Raw genomic sequence first — 26376 nt, forward strand, 5'->3', positions numbered from 1 at the left:
CAATTCACTCTTTGTCATCTCAATATTTGACAACATTGCAACACATGAATTAGGTCACTTATCAACCCCAAATCGGGGTCTTGTTTTTGTGGGTGTTATTAAAAAACCAGATTCATTACAAGGGAATGTTTCAAACAATTGCGGGACCTTCTGGGGATCACATGATGGTGGCTTCACACGTACATGCGGTATCTTTATCACCGTGTCGTCATCTTGATTTTACTCCATTCGAACTCACTGTAACCAAACTGCGGCTGGACAAAATAATAGTCTGGTGCCATGCGCAATGAAAGTTAGTTAGCATTCATTACTCCTATTGGAAACGAGAACATGACCAAGATGGTGACAGTGTGATTAAGGTCTAGAGCTAGTTGGTAGCCATGTTGGCAAATTCGGAGGTTTTCATATATACATTACAAGTGCATTCACATAGATCCCCTTTTTCTGCAGAAACTTTTAAGTTTAAAGCCACACGATTTAAATACCTCTAAAGTAAACTACAAATACAAAATAATCAGTGGTTTTCTAACTATTCGGATTGAACATCCTCTGGTGTGCAGTTCGTGCAGTACAAATGAAAGAGCTACTTTATTTTTTACAATTGTTTAATAAATATCAAACATAACAACATCTATCCTTTTTTTTTAAAGCAAAACATTCTTGATTTCGAGCAAGAAATCATCTGTAGAAAAAAAACAAGGCTTCTGAGAGGTGGGTTAGAAATCCCCATTAAATTCCAAACTGGATGGAAGGAATAAACAAATTATTATTTTATTTTCTGAGTGTGTGAAGAGTTGAAAAAGTATGTGTTTTTTTGCAGAGAGTTACTCATGTAAGTGTGGATCCCAGTGTTGTCCCTGGGTCTCTGTCATAACGAATATATAACAAAAAAGCACCAGACTACGCATTTGTTTATTTTAAGAAGAGACAGTGTCCCAAGTATGTACAATTAAACGTTAAATATAAATAATCATAGTTTACAAACCAACCTTTCCAGAAATGATTTTCACAGAAAATTCATTGAACAGAAATTGAAATTAATCTTGTCGATTCTAGTGGGTTGGTTTATTTATTTTTTTATTTTTTAATGAAACGTACATAATTATTCTTCGAGCACAGAACCGAGCCAAGACATTACATAGATTAAAAAACAACACAAATACGTAAAAGTTGCAAAGACAAGAAGAAAGAAAAAAATACATTGGAAGATTTCTGTTGTATTATTGTATAGTCTGAAATAAGTTGAATACTGATTTGTTGTTGATACACACACATACAACACACACACATTGAACGTCTAAAGTGGTTTTGCTCCACCGTGCCTATGACTGTAGCACTAATTGCACGAGACTATATTCATATAATACAAGAGGCTTCGATCTCCATTCAATCTTATTGCTTCAAATTGTCACTCCAAAATCCTCTCAACCCGACAAAAAAATAACCTTCCCTCCTGCAGCTTTCAACATTTCCATCCATACTAATTCAAGAAATGTGTTCCGAAATTCTGTTAAAATAGCTGATATTTTCGTATGATAGTTCCCCCCACCCCAAATTCTTCAAGTAAATTGCTCACTGAATTGTGAAACCCTTTTGATAATGAATGATCATCACGTTTACCAATATTAAGGGGGCATCAGCCAAGTTCACAAAGCGCTAGGATTATCTCGTACTAAGTTTTAAGATTATTCCTAAGTTAGGAAGAGTTTAGTGAAATCGATGGCTGGTAAGTACGTACATTAGCTGTGATGAACACACCCTGTAATTAAGATTGTATGTAATCACTTAGCTTCTGTCAAGCAAACTGTATCAATACTGTCAGTCACTTGAAATTATTGTTCACATTATTAAAAAAATTCTCACAAACACATACTGTCACATTCAGAGATCCTACATTACTTTTTTCAGAATTTCTGTTTGTGTTAAAATACCAATCTTATCTTTTCCCACACGGGAAAAAAAAAAAAAAAAAAAAAAAATCAACGAAAAAATTCATCCATCGAAATAAAAAATAAACAAAAGTCTGAAAAACACTCTGCTTTTGTTTCTACACACACAAACAATTTCCAAGTAATAATCAAAATATGGTCATATTACTATCGATAATTTACACTGTCATTCAATTCCACCGCAGAAGAACGAGGTGCTGGAATAACTGTCCATGATTGATTGTCCGTTTAAAAAACTGGTCACAACTGACGCAATTATAATACTTCAAATGTCACTCAACTGCGTTCATGATTAATATTAAAAAAAACAAGTTCACTTTTAGTTACGTTCTTCGGGTTCACTGATCCGGCTCCTATGACCTCCCAACTCCTAAAACAGAACGTTCAAGCAAAGTTTTTTTTAAGTTCAGAAATAAAAATTTATTAAAACCGTATCTGAACGACAATTCCATAAGCGGAAAACCTGCTGACTTTATACACTTCCTTTTCCTTTTCCTTGTCTACAAAATCTCCTTCCCGCGATCTCAAAACTCTCCTTAGAATACTCAAGGTAAAAGTAGCACCAGTCCCGACACAAAACTGGTAAATGAATACAGAGCATCATTATAACTACCCCCTTCCCTGCCCAGATCCCCTTCCCTGCCCAGATCCCCTTCCCTGCCCAGATCCCCTTTGCATATCTTACAGTGTCTCCGCAAAACGACTCTATGATCCAGAGGTCAACTAGAAAAGAAAAGAAGAAAAATCTATTTCTTCCCATGTTGTTACAAATCACGTTTCATTTAAAGAGCGGCAAGTCAAGATTTGTTGCCCTACGCTGAAAATGTTTTGAGTCATGTGAATGCTACTGTCCAATCAGATTGGCCTCGAAGGCGCATATATTACCTCCGACATGGTTGGTGTGCAACTGCACTTTAGTAAGTACTCTTTTAATAAATGCATAATTTACAGTCTTCTCTGGGTAAGCTGGTTTTACTATAATCCCTAATACTTTGTCTTAATGCTCTGTCACACCCTGCCACGCCATGCCACGCCTTGTTCTCCATTCACCAATCATCATCTCGGCTATGTAGCGAGCTCGGTGATAATCTCCGCCCACCTAGTCTCGAAGAACTCCCTCATCTCATGGCCCGATCTCCCAACGTCCGAGTCATCCTCGTTGAATGTTTCACAGTTGTCAAAGACAACTCGTACATCCGCTGCAAACTCATCTCGCTGGTGGTAGCTGAGGAGAAGAACAATTTATCGTTATTATTAAAAAAAGTTTTATAATATACCACCTTTCTGATTCATCGTACCAATGAATCTTCTGATGAAGCGACAGAAATCTTTGAATTGATATAGCAAAACATATTTTCAAAAATATTTGGAATCACTTTGAATCTGGCTTGAACTTACACTGAGGCTGATGGTTTGTATTTCCTTCTGATAATGTGAGTTTTATTAACCCTTTGAGGACATGGTTTATAATGCCCTCATTTGCCAAAGGTTTATGTTACCCTCCTAGGTAGTGGTTTATATTGCCCTCCTCGGCTACATGTAAGGTTTATATTGCCCTAAGAGGCTATCATTGCCAATGGTCAATATCCCAATCTTGACCCAACAGTTGCTGTAGACATTCAGAGTTTCTAATAGATTTACGTTTAATCTGAAAAAAAGTTGCCCTGCCCTACAAAACATAAGTCCCTGAAGCCAATTTCACAAAACTTTGTGCAATTGCATAAGTCCACTTGCACAAGAATACTTGAGGTAGCTGTGCACAACTTACACAATAAATGTTGCAAAAGTGGACTTATGCACTTGTGTCAAGTTTTGTGAAATCAGCCACTGGCCTATTATGACATGACTTACTGTCCAGCATGCAACCTGGCTCGGATGGTACTGAAGTCCATTGGTTTCTTGATAATCTTGCGATAGGTTGGGAACTGTTTGGTATTGACGGGTACCAGGAAAGGCCAGGAGTTCTCTTCCTTCTCCAACTCCGCCATGACTTGTCTGAGGAAGGGAGAGGAAGTTGTCACATTATTTGAACAAATATCAAGTTATGAACCACAAAGAAAACTGTCTGGGTAAATTTTACTTGAATTGCAAAAGGTAGATCCCTGTAAGGTGGTCCCGGGGCTGCTGCTTCCAAGGTTGTAACAATAAACTCTGGGTACGATCCCTAGCTAAACAGCAGAAACTGACTGGGTAATAAACCTAACAGAAAACTTTATTTGAAACAGAAAGTCACACTCCGTGAAGGGAATCCCCTGGTTACCGCTTCCCAGGTTGTATTGTAATCAAAATTTTTAAAAATAAAAAATTGATAAAGCAAAGAGAATATCATGCATGTTATTTAACACACAAAGTTTCAGGCAAAATGCACACTATGACGGTAGTTCTGAACAGCTATCCCAAGATGAATTGGTATGAATGCTCAGAACGGGGGAAGCAGACACTCAAACAGCTCTTGATTGGCTCACCAGGATGACCACAACTAGGGCCTTTTGGCAGACCTTGGCTAGGGCGCCGGCTTTGACTTGGGTTCCGGCTCGGCTTAGTCTCCATCATCAATATGTTTCAAGCATCAAACAAAACCCAGAGCCGTAGATGGAGCCTAAGCCGAGGTATTGACCCCTTGCGGAGACTGATGCCACCCTCACCATGTTGGTGGGCAGTTAGAATTATGTGTATTAACGCTGCGTCGCCTAAAATGTGCACTTCACTGCATAACGAACAGCATAGAGTTATATATAAAAACGCACAGTGAAATTGCCCACCAGTATGGCGCATTTAAGATTTTTCAGATGACGTCGGGTGAAATGGGTCAATACAAAAAGTTCCTGATAGTTCCTTGAAAGCTTAGGAACTCTCTCCCTCCTCAAGTATAGATCTCCAAGACTTACTTGCATGGCGCCAACTCCTTCTTCCTTGCCGCTTTCTCCTCCTTCTGTTGCTCCTTGTCCACGGACACGGCGGGGCTCGATGGCGTATCAGCAGGCGTGCTACGACCTGAATGATGACCCGAGTGATGACCTGAGTGGTGACCTGAGTGGTGACCTTTGTCCTTCTTGTCTTTGCTCTTCCTCTTGTGGTTGCGGCTCTTGGAGGCCTTCCGCTTGATTTTTTGGCAAGGTGGGCAGAACCATTTTCCGCGGGGGAATCTAGCATTCCAAAAAGAACATACTTTAGAAATAACCACAAGTCCTACACAAACAGGGTTGGTTTTGGTGAGCATAATTAAAGTAAATACACGTATATTATTAACAAAGAAAGTTAATGGCCATTTTGCAGTACTTACCCAGTTAGAAACTTTGTGTTTTAACTAAGCTTGGGCGATATCACGATATTATCGAATATCGCGATATTAATTTGGAAACGATTTCGATATCGGATGGATTTGGTTTTAATCGAAATATCGATATATCGCGATATATCGCGATATCGATTAAATATCGCGATGTATTTGCTAGCTGAGACATCTTGCACCCCATAGGTTTGGAGTAAAACCAGAAGAATAGGTCATTAGAACACCTCTCTTATGCTATGACTGTCTCTTCTACAACTTTCACTTGGAGTTTGAAGACTGATGATGTCAAATTTAATTAATCGCGATTATATCGAATATCGCGATATATTGTCGGCGATATATCATGAATAAAATAAATCGATATCGCCCAAGCTTAGTTTTAACAAAAAGGATCATAAATAAGCGAATGAAAAAGTCGCGACAAGTTCTAAAAGGGTCATTTGAAACCGGCAGGGTCATGGCCATAATATAAAGGCATGAGCTGAAGGTGAGGGCCTTTATGGGACGGCTACGAGATATAAAGGTAAATTGGCGTACACAAGCTTGCACACCCAATATGCGAAACCAGCAGGTTTTCAACAGCTCCAGCAACATCTTTCTCAACCGTTTAAAACCCACACTTGACATGCTCTCCACCAATAGGAATAGCGAAACTTTCTGGGGTATTAATATGAATGTTGTTATGGGTAAAAAAGTTGTACGACTGAAAAGCGTTCACTTACTTGCTTAGTACAGGATCAAGGCAGTTAAGGTGATAGGCTCTGGGACACTGCTCGCACTTCAAGAGTTTACCGGTCTTCTGGCATTCGGTGCAGGTACCTGGTTCACCGGTAGCCTGCAGGTGATGAAAATACATAGAAATTATATCATTGGGTTAAATCTCCTGACAGATATGAATACTTTGCCCAGCTCTGCTAAAACTTTGTTAACTGCGTGTTAACCCTTTAGGGACCATTTATTCCTGCATACACATCACTACGCCCTTGCTACATGTACACGTAAATCTTGTTGATTTTTTTGCAACATTATTTTCATGAAAAATATCAGGGAAAATTGTTACAATACAGAAATATTGCTTTAGAATTGCAGGTTCTATTTAGACAAGGGAAATAACAACTTGGTCTGACACAATTTTGTTGACTATTTTATTTGAGTGAAAGTAGGTTAAAATTTTGCAGCTATTATTGGACTGTTATGAGCATTTTGGTACAAGCCGCATGCAAGACGCCATGGTCCCTAAAGGATTAAGGGAAGCTTTTAGATTAACATTAGTTGAGTATTAGCTTCATGAAAAGCAACACACACTTTGATAAAACTGCAAATAATATTTTTTCAATATTTGGTTGGGATCTAACTTTAACAGATGACATTTTTTACTGTACAAGTGCATATGAGATGTGCATGTATGACAGAACAAGTGATATGCATCAATGCTTCAAAATCAAGTAAAACCAACATGGAAACCGATTTACATAAAGGTCAAAGTGCAAACAGATTTACATATGGGTGAAATACAAATTTCCCAGGTCGCACCAACATGACCAATAACCCAACAAAAAAGCTCCAGCACAATCAGCAAAATAAAACCAGGGTGAGAAAGAACAAAACCCTGATTTGCGTGGAGACTAAAAAAAAAAAAGCGCAACACCCTCCCGAATCCACGCACACTGCCAAAAGCGCATGTTGCCATGGCGATTGAGCGTACCTTGGATATACAGACAGTGCAGTACCAGTCTCCCTCTGGGATCTGCGTCATCTTGGGCTTGATGCAGTAAGTATGGAAGCCCTTATCACAGCCGTCACATAACAAGAGAAGCGCCTCATTGTCTCCCTTACGACACAGCTGACAAAACTATATAAGGAGGTAGGGGGAATGAAGGGGGAGGGGGGGTAACATAGAGTAGGCCAGGTTTAGTGAAGGGTGAAGTCAAGGCTACATGTAGATTAGGGAAATCAATTTATCTTTGATATACAACCCAGAATTACAGACATGATAAGGTAAAAACCCAATGTAGAATTAAAATTAAAATAAAAAAAATAAAAATATGAATGGCTTCTGACTGGCACCCCCAAACAAAGAGATTGACAACATAAGGAACACCCAGCATAGGGCTAGATAGCTCAGTTGGTAGGGCAACGGCACGTACTCCTGAGGTAGATTGTTCAAATCCAGCACTGGTCAATTGTTCTTTGTTCTACTCCGATTAATAATAAAACAGTCTTCAAAACCTGGCAACAATAACCTACGTCTCTGACAGTTACTTTTGTTGAGCCTTGTCCTTGGGTTGCCATTTATTTGGGCGGGGTTAAGAGATGAGAAGGAATGTACAAGTAGTGTTGGGGAGAGGAGGTCAGTCCTCACAATAACAATACCCCTATTGTGTTCGTCAGTACAACATTTAAGAAGAAGGTCCCTGAGAGACCCCTTTGCATATGACATCATAAGACAGCCCACTCACTGAGGTCAACAAAGACCTATCATTGGCTGAGAGTTATGCGCAAGCAAGCACACGTTTTCCCTCAGTGATCACGGCCAATGCAAGGGGGTCAAGTTACAGACCTGGAATTTCATCTTTCAACATGTTGGAAAGGCAAGTCCAAGTTTCATTTTGCAATTTTTGCAAAATTACCATTTCTTTTACACTGCAGTGATAATGAAAACGATAACGATCACGACGCAAAGAGAACGCATTCTATTGGTTGAATTTCTCCTCACAGAATACGCCAACGCTCATTCAACCAATCGAGGGCGTGCATTGTTAACATTCTCGTTTTCGTTCTCGTTATCGAGGCCTGTGTGACTGGGGCCTTTAGATCTGCACTCAGATCAACTTTCGACGTATACACACATGCAACAGTTATAGTAGCTTACCACTTTCATGATGGACTTGTCCCATGCCACGCATTTGTCCAGGACGGCGAGACACATGTGTAGTCGTGACGCTGAGGTGGCGTTCTCGACGGTGCGCCTCCAGCGTATCAACCCCTTTGAGGGCTCCTCCTCTGCCTTGATGAAAGACTGATCGTCGGGGGCGGCACCTCGACATCTGACAATAAAAAAACATAGTGAATACGCGGATTAATAATTAGTGTATAATAGTTCAGATATTTATAACGCGCAAAAAACATATCAACCCAAGGGGCGCTCAAGCCGCTAACAAGAAGAAAAATTATTACAAATGGCGCGTCATAAGATGTGTTTTCATTTTGGGTCTTGAAATTATCAGGAGTTTGTTCTACAAAGGGCAACGGAAGCAATCGAACGACCACTAACAATACCTGTCAAGGAAAGAAATGTATGTGTTTTGTTCCTTTCATTGTCTTTTGAAATCAGCGTGTTTATCAACAATGTTTGTGCTTGCCAGTCCTGCAAAATAAAGATGAATAAACAAGACTACATACACAACTTTCATCAAACTTGAGACCTTAAAAAAAAAAAAACCCTCGCTCGAATTTCCGATCTCTGTGTCTACGTAAAAGGGGTAATCTTTTTCGCAATTCTTCTTCACAACTGAACAGTTCTTTTTTTTTTTCACTATTTATTGGCATTGATGGGGGGCTGGCAATGATTTGTGCGAGCAATTCAGCCATGATAATTTGATATAATCTTTGAACAATTTTTTAAGAGAGTATCTAAGAAAAGGAAAGGGAAAAGCTAAAATAAAAACTGCCTTCTCCACAGTATTTAGCAGCAAACTGATTACTTCAATGGGCAGTGTCAGCTTACTTTATCTTTCCCTCAGCTCAGCATTCAGCTTAATGAAATGTGCATTCTCCTTTTGCTAAACTCCCCCAAAAAATGAAGCTTATTTGTTTGTAACCATCGGACTCCAGTGGGGAGAGGGGGGACACAAGACAATACAGCAAGAATACGATACCATTTTCCATTGCTAATTTTTACACTTGGGGTAAACAGATCACAATAAATACATCACAGTCACAGTGGACAACCTGTCTAAGTATAAGATATGTGACTAAAACCCTATAAAGACTTATCTAATGAATTCAAATACTCTAGCCAGATGGGGGCTCTCTCCTGATGAGTTCATTTGAAATAATTTCTAGATTTTAAAAAAAAAGTTTTGATATTGACCAACTGCCTTGAGTATTCACCCTCCTTTGATTCAGTATCCGCCCTCTAACTTTTCCCGCCTACCCCGCCCTTTCCTTACTACCCCTCCATCCTACCCTGCCCCATCCTACCCCGCCCCATCCTACCCCGCCCCAAACCTACCCCCTCTCTACTACCCGGCCCCTATCCTACTCCCCTTCATTGAAGTCCTAGCTACACCACTGCTCCTGTGTGTCTGTTTGTTTGTAGGTGCTTGTTTATATGGCAACCTACCTGGACAATCCACCATCAGACTCTGTCTGTCCCTGGCCGGCAAGATTTATTGCATTTTCACTGTGAAAAGCGAAACAAAGAATGGGCCAAAACTGTACACAGAAACTGCTGACAATTATATCAACAAGTTCAAAAAGGAAGGCAGCCAAGACCAGAGTTTTGTTAGCCGTGCCCCGCCCGTTCAAAATTATCTTCGTTAGCAGAAAACAGTGTGGTTTAAGTTGTTTTATAATTAATGTGTTAGAGTTTAACAGCCTTCAACAAGGTAGGAATTCAACAATTGAAGACACGTGGTCAACAGCGGGTGATAATTATTAAGAGCCAATGTTGGTTTATGTAACTGCAGTATTATGCTTTGACGAAGTACATAGCTGAATTGCTCATGATGCACCAAGCATTTAGTAGAAAAATGTGTGCATTCTTTAAGTTACCTGAAACCCCCCGTCAGAAAAATAGAACAACACAAAAACAAAAAATAAAACATAAAACAAATTAACCCTTAAAACCCAACTCATACTTCCTGCGAATGCGAAGCAAATTTTAGTGATGCAATAATCTGTTGGGACTTTACAAGAAGTATGAACCAGGCTTCAGAGACAATAGCGGCCAAAAACAGCTTGTACCAAAAAGCCCATAACGGCCACAAACAGCTGCAAGATCTGACCTACTTCAACTACTCAAACAAAAAAGGTCAGAACAAACATCACGTCCTGAATTTACATTTCCAGTGTTTACATAGTAGATCTATGTTTCTGTAACAAAAACCGCATGTTTGTTTGTTTCAGATTATTTTTTCTGACATCTTTTAGAAGGCAAAGTTACATCAACAAGTTGTGTCAAAAACGGTATGAGCCACATATGTCTGGTCCTATGTTGGGAATTATATATGAATGGTTTCAATAGGGTTTATTAAACAAATTAAAATGTTAACTAATCTTAGTTTAAAAAAAAAATTTGTATGTTAACCTTTACATCCCCAAAAAACCCTTGTACAAACTTAAACCAATGAAACTGCTCCCAAAAAACACAAGCAATTAAACAAAGAAAAATTATAAAAACTAATCAAACAAATAACAAAATAAAAATAAAACATTAAATTGGAATGAAGAAGGTACCGAAGAAGTCAAGAAGTGACAACTTTGGGGGTGTCTTCATCATTTATAATAAATCCAGCGCCAAATCCCCCAAAACAGGACGGCAGTTTGAATGATTATATGAGTTAGCAAGATGATAAAAGGTTATGTTGATGCAATGAAGTTAAACAAGGGATGGGGGAAAACTGAGTAGAATTCAAACAAAACGAAGAACGACTTTTCAGTGCTACAATTGATCTTTTCCGTTAATCATCAATGGGTGATGCCATCTTTGGTGGTACTGGTACCCTTGCGCAAGACATTTTGTTCCTTAATGCAGGGTACCAATGACTTGAAGTCGATGGCTAGTACAGAAGGCAGGCCTGTGTGCTTCGTTTTTGAAAGGGCAAGGGAACCAAGGCATTTTCTCCTTGGTACACGTAAAGGGCACCCTATGAGGAAGTTGCAAATTTCTACTGCAGAGCATATCAAGGGCACCAAGGCAATGACCAGGGGGCCTTTGTTGCCTCTGTGAAGTATTAGGCCTGCTTAGGTACAGTCTAACAACAACAAAATGTTGAAACTAGGCCCCAATTGTTCAAATTGCAGCTTAGAAAAAACAAACAACACTCATTGGAAAGTCAAGAAAACAAACCATGGTTTGCCGATAACTTTTCCAGTGAAGTGAGGAGCCAGCGGAATCATTTTAGCATGCTGTTTTACTGGTCCACCAGCTACTTTTCACTCTTCCATAAAAGGGGCGCTTTTCAACAAGGCACTAGTAAGCAGTACCACTCAGGAAGAATGGATACAGTTTCCTAAATGTTTTGAACTAGCATTTGGCCAGCGGACCACTGTTAAACAGGGACTTCAATGTCAATTCATTTTTTTAATTACAACATAAATCACATTAGACAAAAGAAATTTCCAGCTGAAATTTTTCTCAGGATGAATGGTGAAAACTATTCTTCAAAAACATGTTTTTATGATGATTGTGCAATTGTGTAACTTTGTACAACAACAAATCTTTATTGAAAGCAAAACAATATTTGTGAATAAAAGATGAGCACAAAAACCCAAGCGCAACCAACATGCCAGAAACAGTGAGCCCCCTTCAAAAACCGAACATCCCCAAAATGCAATAATAACTTAAATAATCAATTAGTAAAGCAAAGCTTGGAGTAGAGTAGGAAGTCAAAATTCAAATGTAAGGACATTGCAATAAAAATCACTTCAAGTATCATTAAAATGTACACATACATGTATAAATGAAATCAGCAGTTTTTAAATATATACAAAAACAATCTCCCCTCATTTAAAATATATTTGAACTGAAATCTATATTGATAATTTGTTAGCAAAATTCAAGAATTTTGTTTTTGGCCTCTTTGCCGAATGACATTTCATGCAAGAGTCAGAGTAATTTATCATTACATCTAAAGGCATTTGGTTTCAAATTGCAGCATTTGCTTTAGCAGAACTTGGCAAAATAGAGTAAAATTATTTTGTGTAGGAACATCAAAACCCTCAACACATACCACTTTTTCAGAGAGAGACAAAGTCAAACAGAATCTTGTTATTTAACATTGTAGGATCTAAACAGACCATACATGCTTACATGCGTGGGAAATCTGCTAAGCAAAAAGAGCCTACCAGTAAATAGTGTATGTAATGATAGGTTGGTTGTGAGTGGTACCCTGCTTTTTTGCTTCACAGAATTGCTGTGCTAAGCAAAATTCCCACTATCACTATCATCTTTATCGAATCGGCCTCTCACCAAACAGTTTAGTCAAACCACTCCTTGTTCTTATCACGGACCTCTCAAAGCGTAAAAGGGCACCCTCAATGCACTTAGATGTTACTCACGTTTTGCTGAGTGGGGGTTTCAAGTAGCGTCTTTCTACGGACTTCTCCAGGGCTAGGAGTCTCTTGATTGCGATGCCGATAGGGTCCACTCCGGAGGTCTCGGTGAGCTGCCACGATTCCAAGTTTGGATCAATGGACACCTTCTCCGGTAGCACCCAGCCCTGCCCAAATGAGAACAACAGGTGGAGTTACAAACTACTATAATCACCAAGGATCGAGTCAAGTTGCAACCGTTCAAACACGACATGCAAACCTGCTATTTTCACCTAGAAATTTTAGCAAAAAATCACGCTGCCCAAAATCAACTTTGGAAGCAGAAAAACAATTTCAGACGCTGAAATGACCGATGGTCACCAACGTCTCCAGTTGCAAGAGAAATACGTCTTTACAACTGTCGGCCAAAACGCAGAACTGAGAAAAAAGCCAATCTTTCTGGGCCATCACCTTGACTTGCATACTGGCAGAGAAGACGCGCTCTTCCATAGACTCCACTGCTTCAACTATCCCCTTATTGGACGCAAAGGTAACCTCCTTCAGCCAATCAGCATTCTCTTCATAGGTGGGAGGTGGAATACGTGGAATGCTATTGTTGTCCACAAAGGGGACCTTCTTCTCTATTTCGTTGATTAAAACATCTGCATTGAAGGAAAACGGAGAAGAATGAACATAAGGAAAGGTTGTGAATGACGATCCAATAACGACAAAATAAATTAAACACACCTCAGAGGTCTAACAAACTGGCAATTGTGTAAACTCAAGAAATCTGCAATGTTCACACCTGAAATATTCCATGGTGTAGCGTACATCATGGAAGCATTCAAACATGCACTGTTCCGATTCTTCTACATAAAGAGGGACAGATGGTACTGCAATTCTCGTTTGAAATCTTGTTTATGTTTCCAGCGAAAATTAAGTGTAGAACTAACAGGTATAAAATCCCATCCTTGATTTGACTTCTCAATGGTTGAATTTTAATGGTTTTTCTGTTGTGAAGGGGGGGGGGGAGGGGCAACCCTATCACAGCCCCAGGACTACAGTGACAATGTGCCCCTGGTGTCAGTTGATTTGGGTCAACAGCCCTCACCTTCAAATGACCATCTGGCCTTGTGATGTTATCAACCAAATATTTAAAACAACAATAATAATGATGTTGTATAAATAGGCGCTTCATGCTTGAGAGGTTGATTAATTTGGTCCCAACAGTTGTTTAACATCAAAACAAATTGGTAATGAATGACAAGGTTAAATTTGCTAAGACAAGTTTTCTGCATTAACAGCTTGATGAGTGGTATCAGAGTGTATGCTAAAACATGTACTAATTTTATCTCAAAACTGTTTATAACTCACCTTTTTTAATTCCCTTGCCACAAACCTTAAGGGAGAAGTCATTGTACTTCTGGAAACTCTTCTGCAGCATTCTCTCTCGTATTCCGCGCATGTGTAGCGCCCTCGTGACCAGACGCAACATATTAGGATCGCAGATCTGCCACCAGCCCTGCTGTAGATCTGATTAGAAGAAATGACAAATGTTACAAAGTCAATATTTTACTTCTTTTTTTCACCTCTCCAATTAAGAACTCACTCCGCAGTAGTGAAGCTAATAACAAGAAGTCCCCTCGATCCACTTAAGCAAAAGTAGCTGTACGACCGCTTTCCTACCTTCCGCCTATGTAGTAGTTAAAAGCAGGAAAGTTCTTTTCAGAACTGAAAAGTATCCAAATTCTGAAAATCTACTATGCAGTAACAGAGAAGTCTCCCCAATTCCGAAAAAATCTACTGCAAGACAAGTTTTCAAGACAAGTTTTCAAAAGAACATAATCTACCCAGCTACATGTAGCAGATACACACATGGTGTTACCGCAAACCAAATATACATTGATACCTCACCACGCAATGCCTCAAATCCCATAATATCATGGATGAGATTTGACATATTACAGCCCCAGTATTTTGCGGGTAGTGAATTATTAATCATGCCTAAGACTCACCATCTGGTATAGGTTCTTGGTGCGCCTTCTCCATCTGGTCCAAGAGAGCTTGCATGTTAGCGATGGCCTTCAAGTCCGCCTCTTCTTCTTCGTCTTCTTCCTCCTGCTCCGTCTTGATCTTGAGGGCGCTGCCCAGGGGCATGAGAGGGTTGACGTTGGAGGCCTGGTCCATCTGGTTCATATGGAGGGTCTGCAGTGGAATTGGGGCCACGCCAGGGAAGGCGTACCCTCCCATGAAGGAGTTCATCTGACCGACGTGCATGAGGGGAAACGGTAACTGGTAGATTCCGTACGGCGAGATTCCGAACGCCGTCTGCATGGAGGCGGCCTGCTTGAACTGATCGGTGAACGAGGCGTCGCTGGACGCTTCCTCCTCTTCCTTTTTCGTGGGGCTGCTGAGTAGCGAGGTGTCGTCGCAAGGCATACGAGGCAAGATGCTGAACCAAGACCCCATGGTGCCGTTGAGTTTAGAGTCCCCGGGTAGGGACGGGGGCGTCGTACTCGAGGACGTGATGGGATGGGGCGGAAAGTGACTCGGGGACGAGACAGACGGTTTATCCGGCTTCTGGAGCATGCTGTCGATGCTCAGAAATCCGAGCTTAGGAGTGCTCTTCTTGGTTGGTGATTCCTGACCTAAGGTGCTCGTATCTGAGTTTTCCGAAGGCTCTACTTTAGGTATGAGAGTCCTTTTTGAGGAGTCCGCTTGCGGCACTTCCTGGGTATTGTCAGTGTTTCGGGCACTGGATTCGGGCTTCTCAGCGTCACTCTGAGAGGTCTTACTGACCATCGAGAGATTAAGCGGAGTCATGTTCTCCCTGGGGTCCTCCTCTAGCGTCCCATTCAGGGTAATATCTCCGTTCACCTGGGGAGGCACAATCTCCTCTTCTGTCCTTTTATCCTCAGCAACCGTCTTCTCCTCAAAGGCAGTTTCCGACGGTCGCGGCTCGGTGGTCTCCATCTTGCTCTCCTCCTGCGTATTGACCACCGACGTCGTCTCGCTGCATGACAACGACGAGCTCTCCGTCTCCGATTTGGCAACAGCGGCATCTTGGGAGATTGCATTACATGAGGTATCCATCGGTAGCTCTTTGGTTTCATTGTCCACTTCCCTTTCCTCCGACTTTGGGATCGCGTCCTGAGTCTCCTTCCCCTCCCCCGTCACCTCCGCCTTCCCTTCCTTGTTCTCTTCATCTTCGTTTTTAACACACGCTTCTTCACCACAGGTTTCCGTTTTGCTTTCAACGACGGGAGTCACTATCTCTTTCTTAGCATTCTTGTCAATATTAAAATAATTTGGTTCGGCGCTCTCGAGACCCTCCACAAGGAGGCCACCGGCGTGGGGTAGAACCCAGTAGCGGCGCCGATATCTGTCCTGGCCGAATGCAATAGCACGTAGGGAATGGGATGCATCAAAGATCTTGTGTCGGAACTGACCGTGTTGCTGTAAATGACATGAGAAAGAAAATCGGTATTTAAAGGGACGGTATGCCTTTGGTAATTGCTCCAAAAATTAGTGACCATAAAAAACTTACTTGGTAAATGCACTGCAGCTGTTGATAATGTGTCACAATTTTTTAACAAATGACTCCCTTCTTGAATGTCTTATAAATGTAGGATTGTGGTTTTAGAGAAAGGGAATCAACACAAAATTTTAAATTGAAATAAGACATTTCTCACATTGTGTATTCCAATAATGAATTATTCTTACTTTGTGGACATATAAATACTCTGGCTTTTGAAAGATATTTCTTAAACGGTACCAGCTTAACGGTAAAAAGGAAAAAGGGAATAAGTTTCTGGGGGTACCATTTTCAAATAAAGGTATGTAGATGTCGGTCCCAATGCTTTGCTTTAGGGGTTTGTTTTACTGTCGGCTTCGTTGTGGGTTCGTTTCTTTTTTTGAGGAGGGAACAACATCTCCAGCTAGAAAAATAAACTTACATGCATAACCACGGAATGACAAGAAAAATCCACTTTTGTTCTAGAAATGAGACAAACAATCTAGCCTTCCAAAAATTAAAATCTTACTTTGCCGAGTTTCTCTATCTTCCTCTCGATCTCCTCCAGTCCCTGATTAGCGGACTCTACTTCCACCTCTTCCTCGGCCTCCGCCTGTTCCTCTTCCGTCCCCGCACCTCCAACTTCCTCCCCACCGCTCATGATGTCGTCATCGTCATCGTCCTTGTCATCGTCGTCATCATCGTCACCGAGCTTCTTCTGTTTCTCCGGGGTGCCGTTCAGACTGGATGGGGTCCCTCTTCCTGGCTCCTGCTTGGGGATGTCCCTCTTGCCGAACTTCTTGGCTCGTAGAGAGCGTAGTCTATTATTAAATAACAATAATACTAGGTTTAGGAGGAAGCATGTTGTGTGTGTGTCAGAAACACCAGAGGTTGAGTCCCCTGCCCTTAACCGCTAGACCATGCAGGTTGCTACAATCATATTTGCTTTCCTATCAATAACAATGAACCAGTGTCCAATATTGTTCTGTGGAAGGAGGAAACCTGGTAGACCAGCACTCACTTACACTGACATTCTCAAAAGAGACACAGGACTTGAATCAGCAGATTTCAAGTCAGCAATGGGGAACAGGAAGGCATGAGGAACCATCGTGATTCGAGGACATCACTCGACTTAAGCAAGTAAGCAAGCAATCAATAATAAGGTTTAGTAATAAAGCGCAAGGAAAACTGACAAGCCTAGATAGCGAAGTTACATGTAGTAGAGCACGAGCATGTTAATCTGGGGGGTCTTTGTTCTACAAATATTATTGACAATTTGGGGTAATCCCTCTGCCGCCATTTCCGGGGTTGTATCATAAGCTTGGGTGCGATTTAACCCTTTTTTTTTTTAAATATAGTCATGTACCAAATGAATGCTGTTCAAACGACAGGCACATTTAATTTCAAAGAGGTAAATATTTGTGACAGCATTTTATTTACAGCATCTGTCAGACTCATGAGGAACAATAGCATTTCTGATCAAAAGTAATTTTTGTCTGTTTCCAAATTGTTCACTCACTTTCTCATCTTGCCTTCGACGATCCATTTGTCGCGTCTCAAGTTAGTGACTTTATCAATACCGCCCTCTATTTGCTGGGTGACGGGACGGCTGCAGACAAGCTGGTTGACCAGGAAGGCGAAGACGGACACCTTCTGGACGGCACTGAGGGCCTTGAAGGGGCAGGTACTCAGGATTACGCTTATCTGAAACACAAACAAGTTTGGTACGTTTTCATGAATGAATTTAGTTTGCACCTGTTAAAGACACTGGACACTATTGGTCATTGTCAAAGACCAGTCTTCTCACTTGGTGTATCTCAACATATGCATAAAATAACAAACCTTTGAAAATTTGAGCTCAGTTGGTTACGTCGAAGTTGCGAGATAACAATGAAAGAAAAAAACACCCTTGTCACGCGAAGTTGTGTGCTTTTAGATGGTCGATTTTGAAAACTACTTCTTTCTCGAAAACTATGTCACAATGTTTTATACTATCAACCTCTCCCCATTACTCGTTACCAAGTAAGGTTTTATGCTAATAACTATTTTGAGTAATTACCAATAGTGTCCACTGCCCTTAGTCCAGAGGTGATTGATTCAAATCCTGCAGTAAGCAATTTTTGTTTCCAACCCCAAATCATTTTTTAAGTATAGAACATGCGTGTCTTTGATTTGTGCACAAGCAGTGGATTGCCACGGATTGACATTTCATTCAATTCATTTCATTCAATGGTTTATTAAAATTCTATTCAATTCGCTGCCAGCAGCAGAATTACATGAACAGTTACATAGTTAAAAATTTGGAGTAAAACATTAGATTACTATTTAAAATTGCCTAAATCTTACACAGAAAAACTTAGAGGGAAAAGTACTGTACACTCCTATAGGGAGGAGAACAGTTACTTAAAATTTATTAATTAAACATTTGAGTAAAACATTACAATCAAAATTAAAATGGCGTAAAAACGACATAGGCAGATATATATTTTGTCAAATGATTTCACAGAGAAACAGATGACCCACTTACCTTGTCATCTGCCCCGTTCACACCAACGATGTAATATCGTAGCATCTCAGACAGATTCTCCTCTGTGATGTCGATGTCTTCAACTGACTGGCCCCACGGAGATTTCTGTCATTGAAAGAAACATTATGAAACAGGTGTCACAGTCTTGACAACTCTTTGTACCAAAACGCCCAATGTGGTTGCAACAAGCTGCAATATTTGACCAGCGTCGATTTCACCAAACTCTTCTTACCTTAGGATTTATCTTAGGACTTTAGGACAAGTTCAGTTCCATATCCCAAGACGTCAGGACGCATTGAACCCATCCTAGTACTGAGGACGAGTTACTCGTCCTAACTCGAGATAGGATTAATCCTAGCGTTTTCTGAAATCAGCTGCTGCTCTCATCTAACAAAACCGATCATTGTAAAGACCAACTCCTACATTTCCATTCTTATACAGTGTCCAGCAAAAATTAAGAAAAAATCATAATCATGTAAATATTTTATTCTTAGATAACCAAAACAAAATTGCAGACAATGCACAACAGACCTCCTTAAACCTTTGGAAAAAGCATGTACTGACAGCGTAATATAGAACCATTGGGACTGAAGAGGTGCCACGTTTGAGGGTTTTAAGATGAAATTTGGACGACGTTCATGCATAAGGTACATGTACGTAGACAGTTTTAATACAAAGGTTGAACTCCAACCTCTCTTATATTTACCTCTGGATGGTTGTCTGGTATACCAGGATCCTCCAGGGCCAGTGCAAGAAGCAAGATTGCTAACGCTATGACCTCCCCGATGTACTCTGTCTCATCGAGTAGACCCCGTTGTAATGTCTTCATAGTGGGTATATCATCTTCTTTGTCTGCAAGAGCAACAAAAATAAAAATCATTAACAATCTTTCTGATCATCTGAATAAACAGATAATCAGGCATGATAATTTAATTGTTTTGGTTTTTACCCATACACCGATGTGTGTTAGCACTGTATACTCAGTACTTTCCCGAGTCCTGTGAAAAAATATCACAGGCATGTTACTCGGGTGGGATTCGAACCCACATCCCTTGCAATTCTAGAGCAGTGTCTTACCAACTAGACTACCGAGGTTGCCCGGTAGCTAGAGGCAGTTCGAATCCTATGTTTTGGCAGCGGGTACCACAACAACAGGCATGATATTTTGTTCTTGAAAAAAAAAGTAGAACAATTTGATTGAGTACAAAGCCTTACCTACTTTGTACATACACACATATGCAGTGTACATGTAGGCTTTTCAGGCTATTAAATCACAATTTTGTTCTAATATGTTCAAAGGAAAACATCGGAAATCAGACTTAAGTAAAAGGAATATCATCAGGATAATTTAGATACATACTCACATATTGCAAATTTGTGAACATTTATGGGTTTTCTTACCAATACCAAATGAGAGATATCGTTTCATAGTGCTCATGGCAAACATAATACAACTCTTACCGAGACCAAGTGCATCTGCGAATGTGTGGAGGAATTCCAGAGTCATCAGGAGATCTGCAAATGCCTGGCCTGGAAGTTTCAGCCCGTCAAGTCGCTCCAAGTTTGGCAGAGCCTGAAATACAACAATAAAATCGACCATGTTAAATTTACACAGGGTGTAATGACAGTCACAAGTATAAGCAAATATGTTTAAGGTATGGTCTTTGTTTGTTTTTGTCAACGTAATGCTTTTTTTAAAGGGTTTTGAAACCTTCTGTCGAGAAATGTTTTAAGGCGAGTCACATTAATACAATGTACGACCAGGGCTCATTGGTACTAATAGTAAAATGCACTATAAAAGAACTAGTTATAATTATCCTACGCACCTTGGATTCTTGGCCGAGTTTCATGTCCTCCACTGGCTTCTTAAGCTCCTTCGCCATTTGCATCTCCAGGAGACGCTGCTGCACCTTACGATCTTTCTTCACTTTCTTCTCAACCTTTTTCTCGTTCTTCATCCGCTCTTTTTCCTATAAAAAGATTTGATATACAGATTTAATGTCCGACCTTATGACAAGAGCACTCAAAAACGTCGGGATTGTCGGCAATGACGTCGTCACAGAAGACTAAATTTTTGCACAATAATAATAACTTGAATTGTCATAAAACAAATGTACCAAGTCATTTTTGGGCAAGTCAAGTAAAGTCTCAGGGGTGGATTTCACAAAGAGTTAGGACTAGTCTTATCTTGAGTTAGGACCAGTTACTCGTCCTAACTTAGGACTATCCATGCAATTTGTATATCTCCTAGGACTAGTCCTAAATCTTTGTGAAATCGACCCCAGGTCATTTTCCCTCAAGTCAATGAAATTGGCAACTCAAGTCTGCATTCACCGACTTGAGTCAACAAAACTACTTGGTTCTTTGTGAAATCAAGGTTAGTGTCTATCGTACCTCGTGTTTCTTCCTAGCTTCCAGAGCTCTTACGAGCATCATATGCTGTTTCCGTCTTTCACGCTCCTGCACAATGGGAAAGATATCAGAAAGAAAACGGTTAGAAAGATGGAACATCATCGATAAGTCAATACCAACAAACAAAGCAGGGCCCAATTTCATAAAGCCTGTAAGCACAAACATTTGCTTAGCACGTAATTTCTTTCTTGATAAAAACAGGATTACCAACCAAATTTCCACGTGATTTTCAGGATAAGCAAGCAATAGCTGAATACCAGTAACAAGCAATGTGCAACAAATGGAAATTTGGTTAGTAATCCCGTTTTTATCAAGGAAGAAATTTCATGCTAAGCAAATTTGTGTGCCTACAGGCTTTATGAAATCGGGCCCAGGTAATGGTCATCATTAAAACTTCATCAGCAAAAAAGTAAACAGCACTATCAAAATAACCCGTCAATATTTGCTTACCATTATAAGCATGTGCTTACGACGCTCACGCTCCTGAAAGACCAAACACAAATACACAAGATTTGTTATTATTGATGAAATGTACAGTGTGCAAAGGGTGCAGGATACCAGTCACACATTATTCATGTGTCCCATTATTTTATCTGGCATGTGATTTTGATGAGCATAATTTTATTGTGCTTTTTAACCATTTTGTGCTTAAGCAGGTCTATAAAATTAGGCACTGGAGCCTTTGTGGTGAGCATCTTCAACATTTGAGAGATACATCAGAGAGCAGGGTGTAGTTTTATTTGGAGAAAATGGCTGCACTTTTTTTTCCAAAAGCAGATTTAAAAAAGTCTGAATTCAGTTAAAAGTATCGACTTTCTTTAATTGTACGTTAGTGCATCTACGTGTAAGACCGAAATTCCAGTTACAATCGGTTAGCTTTCAGATTTAAGCTTACATTTTTTATCAAACTGTGCTTATTAACTTTTTGCTCAGTCAAAGATTGCACACGTGACATAGTAATTTGGCTGGTAAACTTATTCTTGACTTTGTCCGTACCCACCTGGTGCTTAAGTAGAACAGCATGCTGCCTCCTCATCTCTCGTTCCTGTCACAAGAAAGAGCAGACCAAGAATTGAGTAAAAGGTGACTCAATCCTCCCCACACTACAAGGTGGTTTCACACAATCAATGTCACTCCGATGTGAATTTAACTGATGATAAGAGTGCCAAGTTCACAGACCTGCTCTGATGATAAGCGGGCCCAATCTCATAGAGCTGTTTAAGCTTAACAATTTTTCCTGCTTAGCAGAAATTAGCAGGAATCCAGTCATAAATTGTACAAGCGACATGGTAGTTTGAATGGTAACCTTATTCTGGTAAGCATAATTATTTTGTGCTTAGCTCCTTGTTGTGCTTAAGCAGCTCTATGAAATTGGGCCCACTGGTCCTATCTAGGACAAGTAAGGCCAAGTAAAAAAAAAAAACATGTTTCGCGTCCCCGCCCGCTTCCTTTTTACAGGCCGCCTCCTTTTTTATTTTATTTTATTTTTTTATACAGTTTTTTTTTTGTTTTTTTTTTTAAATAGGATTATTTTAAATGATCTCAGCAAAAACAATCTGAATGTCTTGTCTGAATGCCTCGACTAAATTGTTTCATTTATGTTTTGTGTATTTCAGCAGTAAAAAAACAATGGATATTTGACATTTTAACAAAGAATGGCGGCCATCTTGAAATAAAAAATAAAAAATAAAAAGCCCCTCTTCCTCCTTTTTTTGAAAAAACCCGGACGTGAAACATGTTTGGTTTTTTTTACTCGGCCTAATGGTTGAACAGTTTGTGGCTTCATAGATAGTGAAGTGTTGGGTTTCAGGGTTTTGAGTTACACTGTATGGGTTATCGACCGATTGTGAATCACAGTTTTTAGTTCTCACAAAATCTCAACTGTATTTTTTTGGAAATGTGTTACTAGCTTCATTTGCCCTTGTCGTGTTTAGAAAAAATGTGTTTAAATCTACCCACACAAATCGTACATGTAAGGTGACTCTCTTGCTACGGCAAAAGACTACCTCAATTATATCACTGCCACAATTTGCAGTTTTGATTAGTCAACATTTTCAACTCTTCAAAATTATTCTACTATTCGCTATGGTGTTATTAAAGTGTGTTGTTTTCTTTCTCATGCAAATTGTTTTTGCTTAAAATATGCAGTAGCCTGAGTTTGGCCCTAGTGTGCTGTGTATTGTAGCCCTGTTCACACCACACATAAGATTTCCAAAGGAATATAAACCCTGGGAAATCCCTGGGGAGCTGAAAACCCACCTCCACCCCTTATTTCAGTTCACACTGTTTCCCCGTGGGGAAGCGTGCACACTTCGGCAAACCATGGTTAATGCATGTAGACCCTACTCAAATGGGTTACTATGTATTTCCAAGGGAAAAATAAAGCCTTCTCCCAGGAAAACTCCCCACAAATATCACATGGTTCAAAATTAAAGTGTCAACATTCCATCCAATGTTGTTGTCTTTTTCTCCACCTTTTTTTCTCAGGAAAATGTGTGTAGTGTGAGTAGGGCTTTTAGTCGAGAGATGAACTTATTAAGATGACAGTGTTAATGTTTGGTTGGTGGTCCCATGGCCTATCTTTCATTGCTTTTAATAACAACTGGTTTTGTATAGCACTTTATCTGCGGGTGTTTCAAAATGCTTATCGTTATCTTTTTTAAGACAGAATTTAGAAGTTTTTTTAATTCTGAGACCCATTTATGCAAGGTGCTGCTGGGTTTACAAGGTGCTGCGGTGCATTCAGTAGCCACTGCCAGAAACACAAGGGTAAACCCCTTCTCTTAGTGATATTTTTGCGTGCATTACACAACAAACAGAACCTACTCAAGTATGTTACCAGCTACCAGCCAAAGTACCAGGTAATGTCTGGTTGGATTTCTCACTTCTTTTTTTGCTCACAGCAGATAAAACTGAAATGCATCTCTCTTTTTCCCGTTGTGATTAACAGCACATTGAAATTCGGCCAAGGACTATCAAGAAATGTTTCAAAAGCAAATGTATTTCACCGACGTGACTGCATTGTATCATGGTTCACATAGTATGAAATTTATCACAAACTATCGTGTCCCGTGTATTTGAAAATGCTTTTTTTGCCAAAAACCCTTTGCTTTTATAGTAACATCACAAAATGTTGTCAAAAAGAACTGACATATCATAACTCTATGGTTAACCTTGTTGAAATAGCTTAAGCAGAGAGGGTCATTGGTTATTTTTGCAGTATTTCTGTGTCAGGATAAAACACACAGAGTTGGGAAATGTTATCAAGAATATCCACAACAAAACGACTTGTTCAGTGAAGAGAGTTTTAAACAGAGGAAATAAATAGGATCAGGTCTTTTTTAAACAAAGAGAGGATAGGGTTAATTTGAAATAAGAAATAAACAAGCAAGCGAATGGCAGAGCTAGGCAAAGTAATACAAAATATCAACAACACAAAACCAGCGGTAAACATACATATTTGTCCCAAATGTGTCAGGTTTTTTTTCTGAACACATGGAACAATTTTTAACAATTTTTTAAGGTTTATAATGAACCACAAAGGTAAGGAAAAAAAGTGTCAGTGATTAGAATGGACTGATAACTGTCCAACATCGTTTTGAAGTGCCAAAGTTTGGGTGGGGGTAACAAATGCTAGTGGCTAACTAAAATCTGTCTCGCCGAAATCTGCAAACATTTTTGGAGATTAAAAAAAACCAGCTATTTTATGCTCTAAAATACTATCCCAACTCAAGAATAATTTGTTCGGTTTCTGAAGGAAGTTATTGTTCCTTAGACTTAAAGGCAACAGTAACTGAGACAACTAGAGACTATTAAACCTAAAATTCTATAACAGCCCCCCCCCCCCCCCCAACAAAAACTTAATCACTACCTTGGAAGATAATTGATTCAGGGGTTTTGGGGGTAAAGAAAAATTAACTGGAGTGGGATTTGAACCAACAACCTCGGAATTTAAGTGCCAGTGCTCTTACCAACTGAGCTATCTAGCCCATTGTTGGCGGTCTCCCTATTTTATCATTATCCTTGCTAATATTTAAACAACCACAAAACGGTGCAACACAGCAAAATTTGAACCACACTCAAAAACTGGTGATAAAGAACCGCAACCACTTCCAAAATTAAAAACTTTTAAACTAATCCAATTTAGAAATACCGTCACCCATAACAACTGTGGCCGATAGTAACCGTCACCGATAGCAACCGTCACCGAGAGGAGAGAAACTGGTTACGGACTCAACAACCCGAAAGATAAACAATGGAATGAGAATGTTGTGCGCTTTTCTATGGGAAACTCAACACAAACCTTGGCGCGCTTGAAGGCTTCCACGGTTTTGGACTTGCTTTCGGCATCTTTTCTTTTTCTACGATCCTGTGCATGCAAAACAGGAACCAGTCTTAACGGGTTATCCTGACCTAGTTAATTAACCTAGTTAATAAAAACCTGGTTAAAGCTGTTTAAATCATTTTCAACCGGGTGGGGGTAAATAATGGTTATTGGAGTTCTAAATGGTTTATGAAGATTGATGCGTGGTGTTTATAAAAGAAACTAATGATGTATCAATAAAGTAAATGACAATTGAATATCAATTATGGGTTCGGACAGCAATAATTCTCAAAAATTGTACAAATCAACACTTCATGTAAATATCCATTTATGAACAGTTTGTTTTAGAAAATAACCTCTATCTCTTCCCATGTAAATTAAATTATTTCAAATATAGTTAATGGAACTTGGGATTTCATGCCTAAACAGTGTTTCATAATTTTGATTTGTGTGTTTTCATTTCTCTTTTCAAATAATGAACCACAAGTGAAAGGAGGTATATTTCAAATAGGTTTGAACAAAGACAAATTGACTAGAGCATAATTTGAACAAATCGCCTCATTTGGAACACTAGCACATGAATCCGAAGGTTGTTGGTTCAAATCCTGCTCTAGTCAATTTTTCTCTTTTTTTCAACCCCAAATCTGTTTATGTTTATCTCTCTGTTGGGGTTGTTTGTTTTGCCGCAAAATATTTTTGTTTTGCTTGTTTATTACTTGGTTAAGTTCGATTTTCAAGGCGGCAAAGATTTTTTCCAGATTTTACCAGTTGAATTCAAATCTTTGAAACATTATCTTACAATTAAAGAAAAACCAGTCATGGATAAAGACATTTGGAATATTGTAGTTAATATGCCTTGATAAAAAATGAAGTCCTAAGACATAAACAAAAACAAATAAAAATTCACTTGGGGAACCCAAATAATATCAATTCATCATTTGCAAATAAATAATGCAGAGAAAAACAAGAAAATAAAGGAGCTCGACAAGAGATTATCATTTACACATGTTTCATAAAGTCTTAAATGAAAAAGCCACACTATGAAAAAAAAAAACATTTTGAAAATGACAAAAGAAAAGAAAGCATGATGTTGAGCAGTAC

The 26376-nt window shown here is 39.5% G+C and overlaps 1 protein-coding gene across 5 annotated transcripts in view; it reads right to left on the reverse strand.

Annotated features, from left to right (window-relative positions):
• Nucleotides 1-2613: 2613 nt before the first annotated feature.
• LOC117287904 (bromodomain adjacent to zinc finger domain protein 2B-like) overlaps nucleotides 2614-26376 on the reverse strand; it is a 62692-nt gene continuing 38929 nt past the window's right edge. For 3 of the 5 annotated variants that reach the window (XM_033768517.1, XM_033768516.1, XM_033768515.1), the window contains 21 exons: nucleotides 25255-25320; nucleotides 21952-21996; nucleotides 21402-21434; nucleotides 20934-20999; nucleotides 20366-20509; nucleotides 20001-20112; nucleotides 19246-19391; nucleotides 18540-18644; nucleotides 17532-17716; nucleotides 16542-16833; nucleotides 14514-15954; nucleotides 13873-14031; nucleotides 12970-13160; nucleotides 12526-12686; nucleotides 9587-9646; nucleotides 8114-8288; nucleotides 6947-7093; nucleotides 5964-6076; nucleotides 4838-5095; nucleotides 3801-3944; nucleotides 2614-3174 (listed from right to left, as the gene is read on the reverse strand). In XM_033768517.1, coding sequence (XP_033624408.1) covers nucleotides 3015-3174; nucleotides 3801-3944; nucleotides 4838-5095; nucleotides 5964-6076; nucleotides 6947-7093; nucleotides 8114-8288; nucleotides 9587-9646; nucleotides 12526-12686; nucleotides 12970-13160; nucleotides 13873-14031; nucleotides 14514-15954; nucleotides 16542-16833; nucleotides 17532-17716; nucleotides 18540-18644; nucleotides 19246-19391; nucleotides 20001-20112; nucleotides 20366-20509; nucleotides 20934-20999; nucleotides 21402-21434; nucleotides 21952-21996; nucleotides 25255-25320 — 4203 coding nt within the window. In that variant the 3' untranslated portion in view covers nucleotides 2614-3014. The remainder of the gene's footprint in view (nucleotides 3175-3800; nucleotides 3945-4837; nucleotides 5096-5963; nucleotides 6077-6946; nucleotides 7094-8113; nucleotides 8289-9586; nucleotides 9647-12525; nucleotides 12687-12969; nucleotides 13161-13872; nucleotides 14032-14513; nucleotides 15955-16541; nucleotides 16834-17531; nucleotides 17717-18539; nucleotides 18645-19245; nucleotides 19392-20000; nucleotides 20113-20365; nucleotides 20510-20933; nucleotides 21000-21401; nucleotides 21435-21951; nucleotides 21997-25254; nucleotides 25321-26376) is intronic. The other 2 variants (XM_033768521.1, XM_033768518.1) reach the window with 1 other exon arrangement.

Source organism: Asterias rubens, chromosome 3, assembly GCF_902459465.1.
Source record: "Asterias rubens chromosome 3, eAstRub1.3, whole genome shotgun sequence".
Classification (NCBI taxonomy): domain Eukaryota; kingdom Metazoa; phylum Echinodermata; class Asteroidea; order Forcipulatida; family Asteriidae; genus Asterias; species Asterias rubens.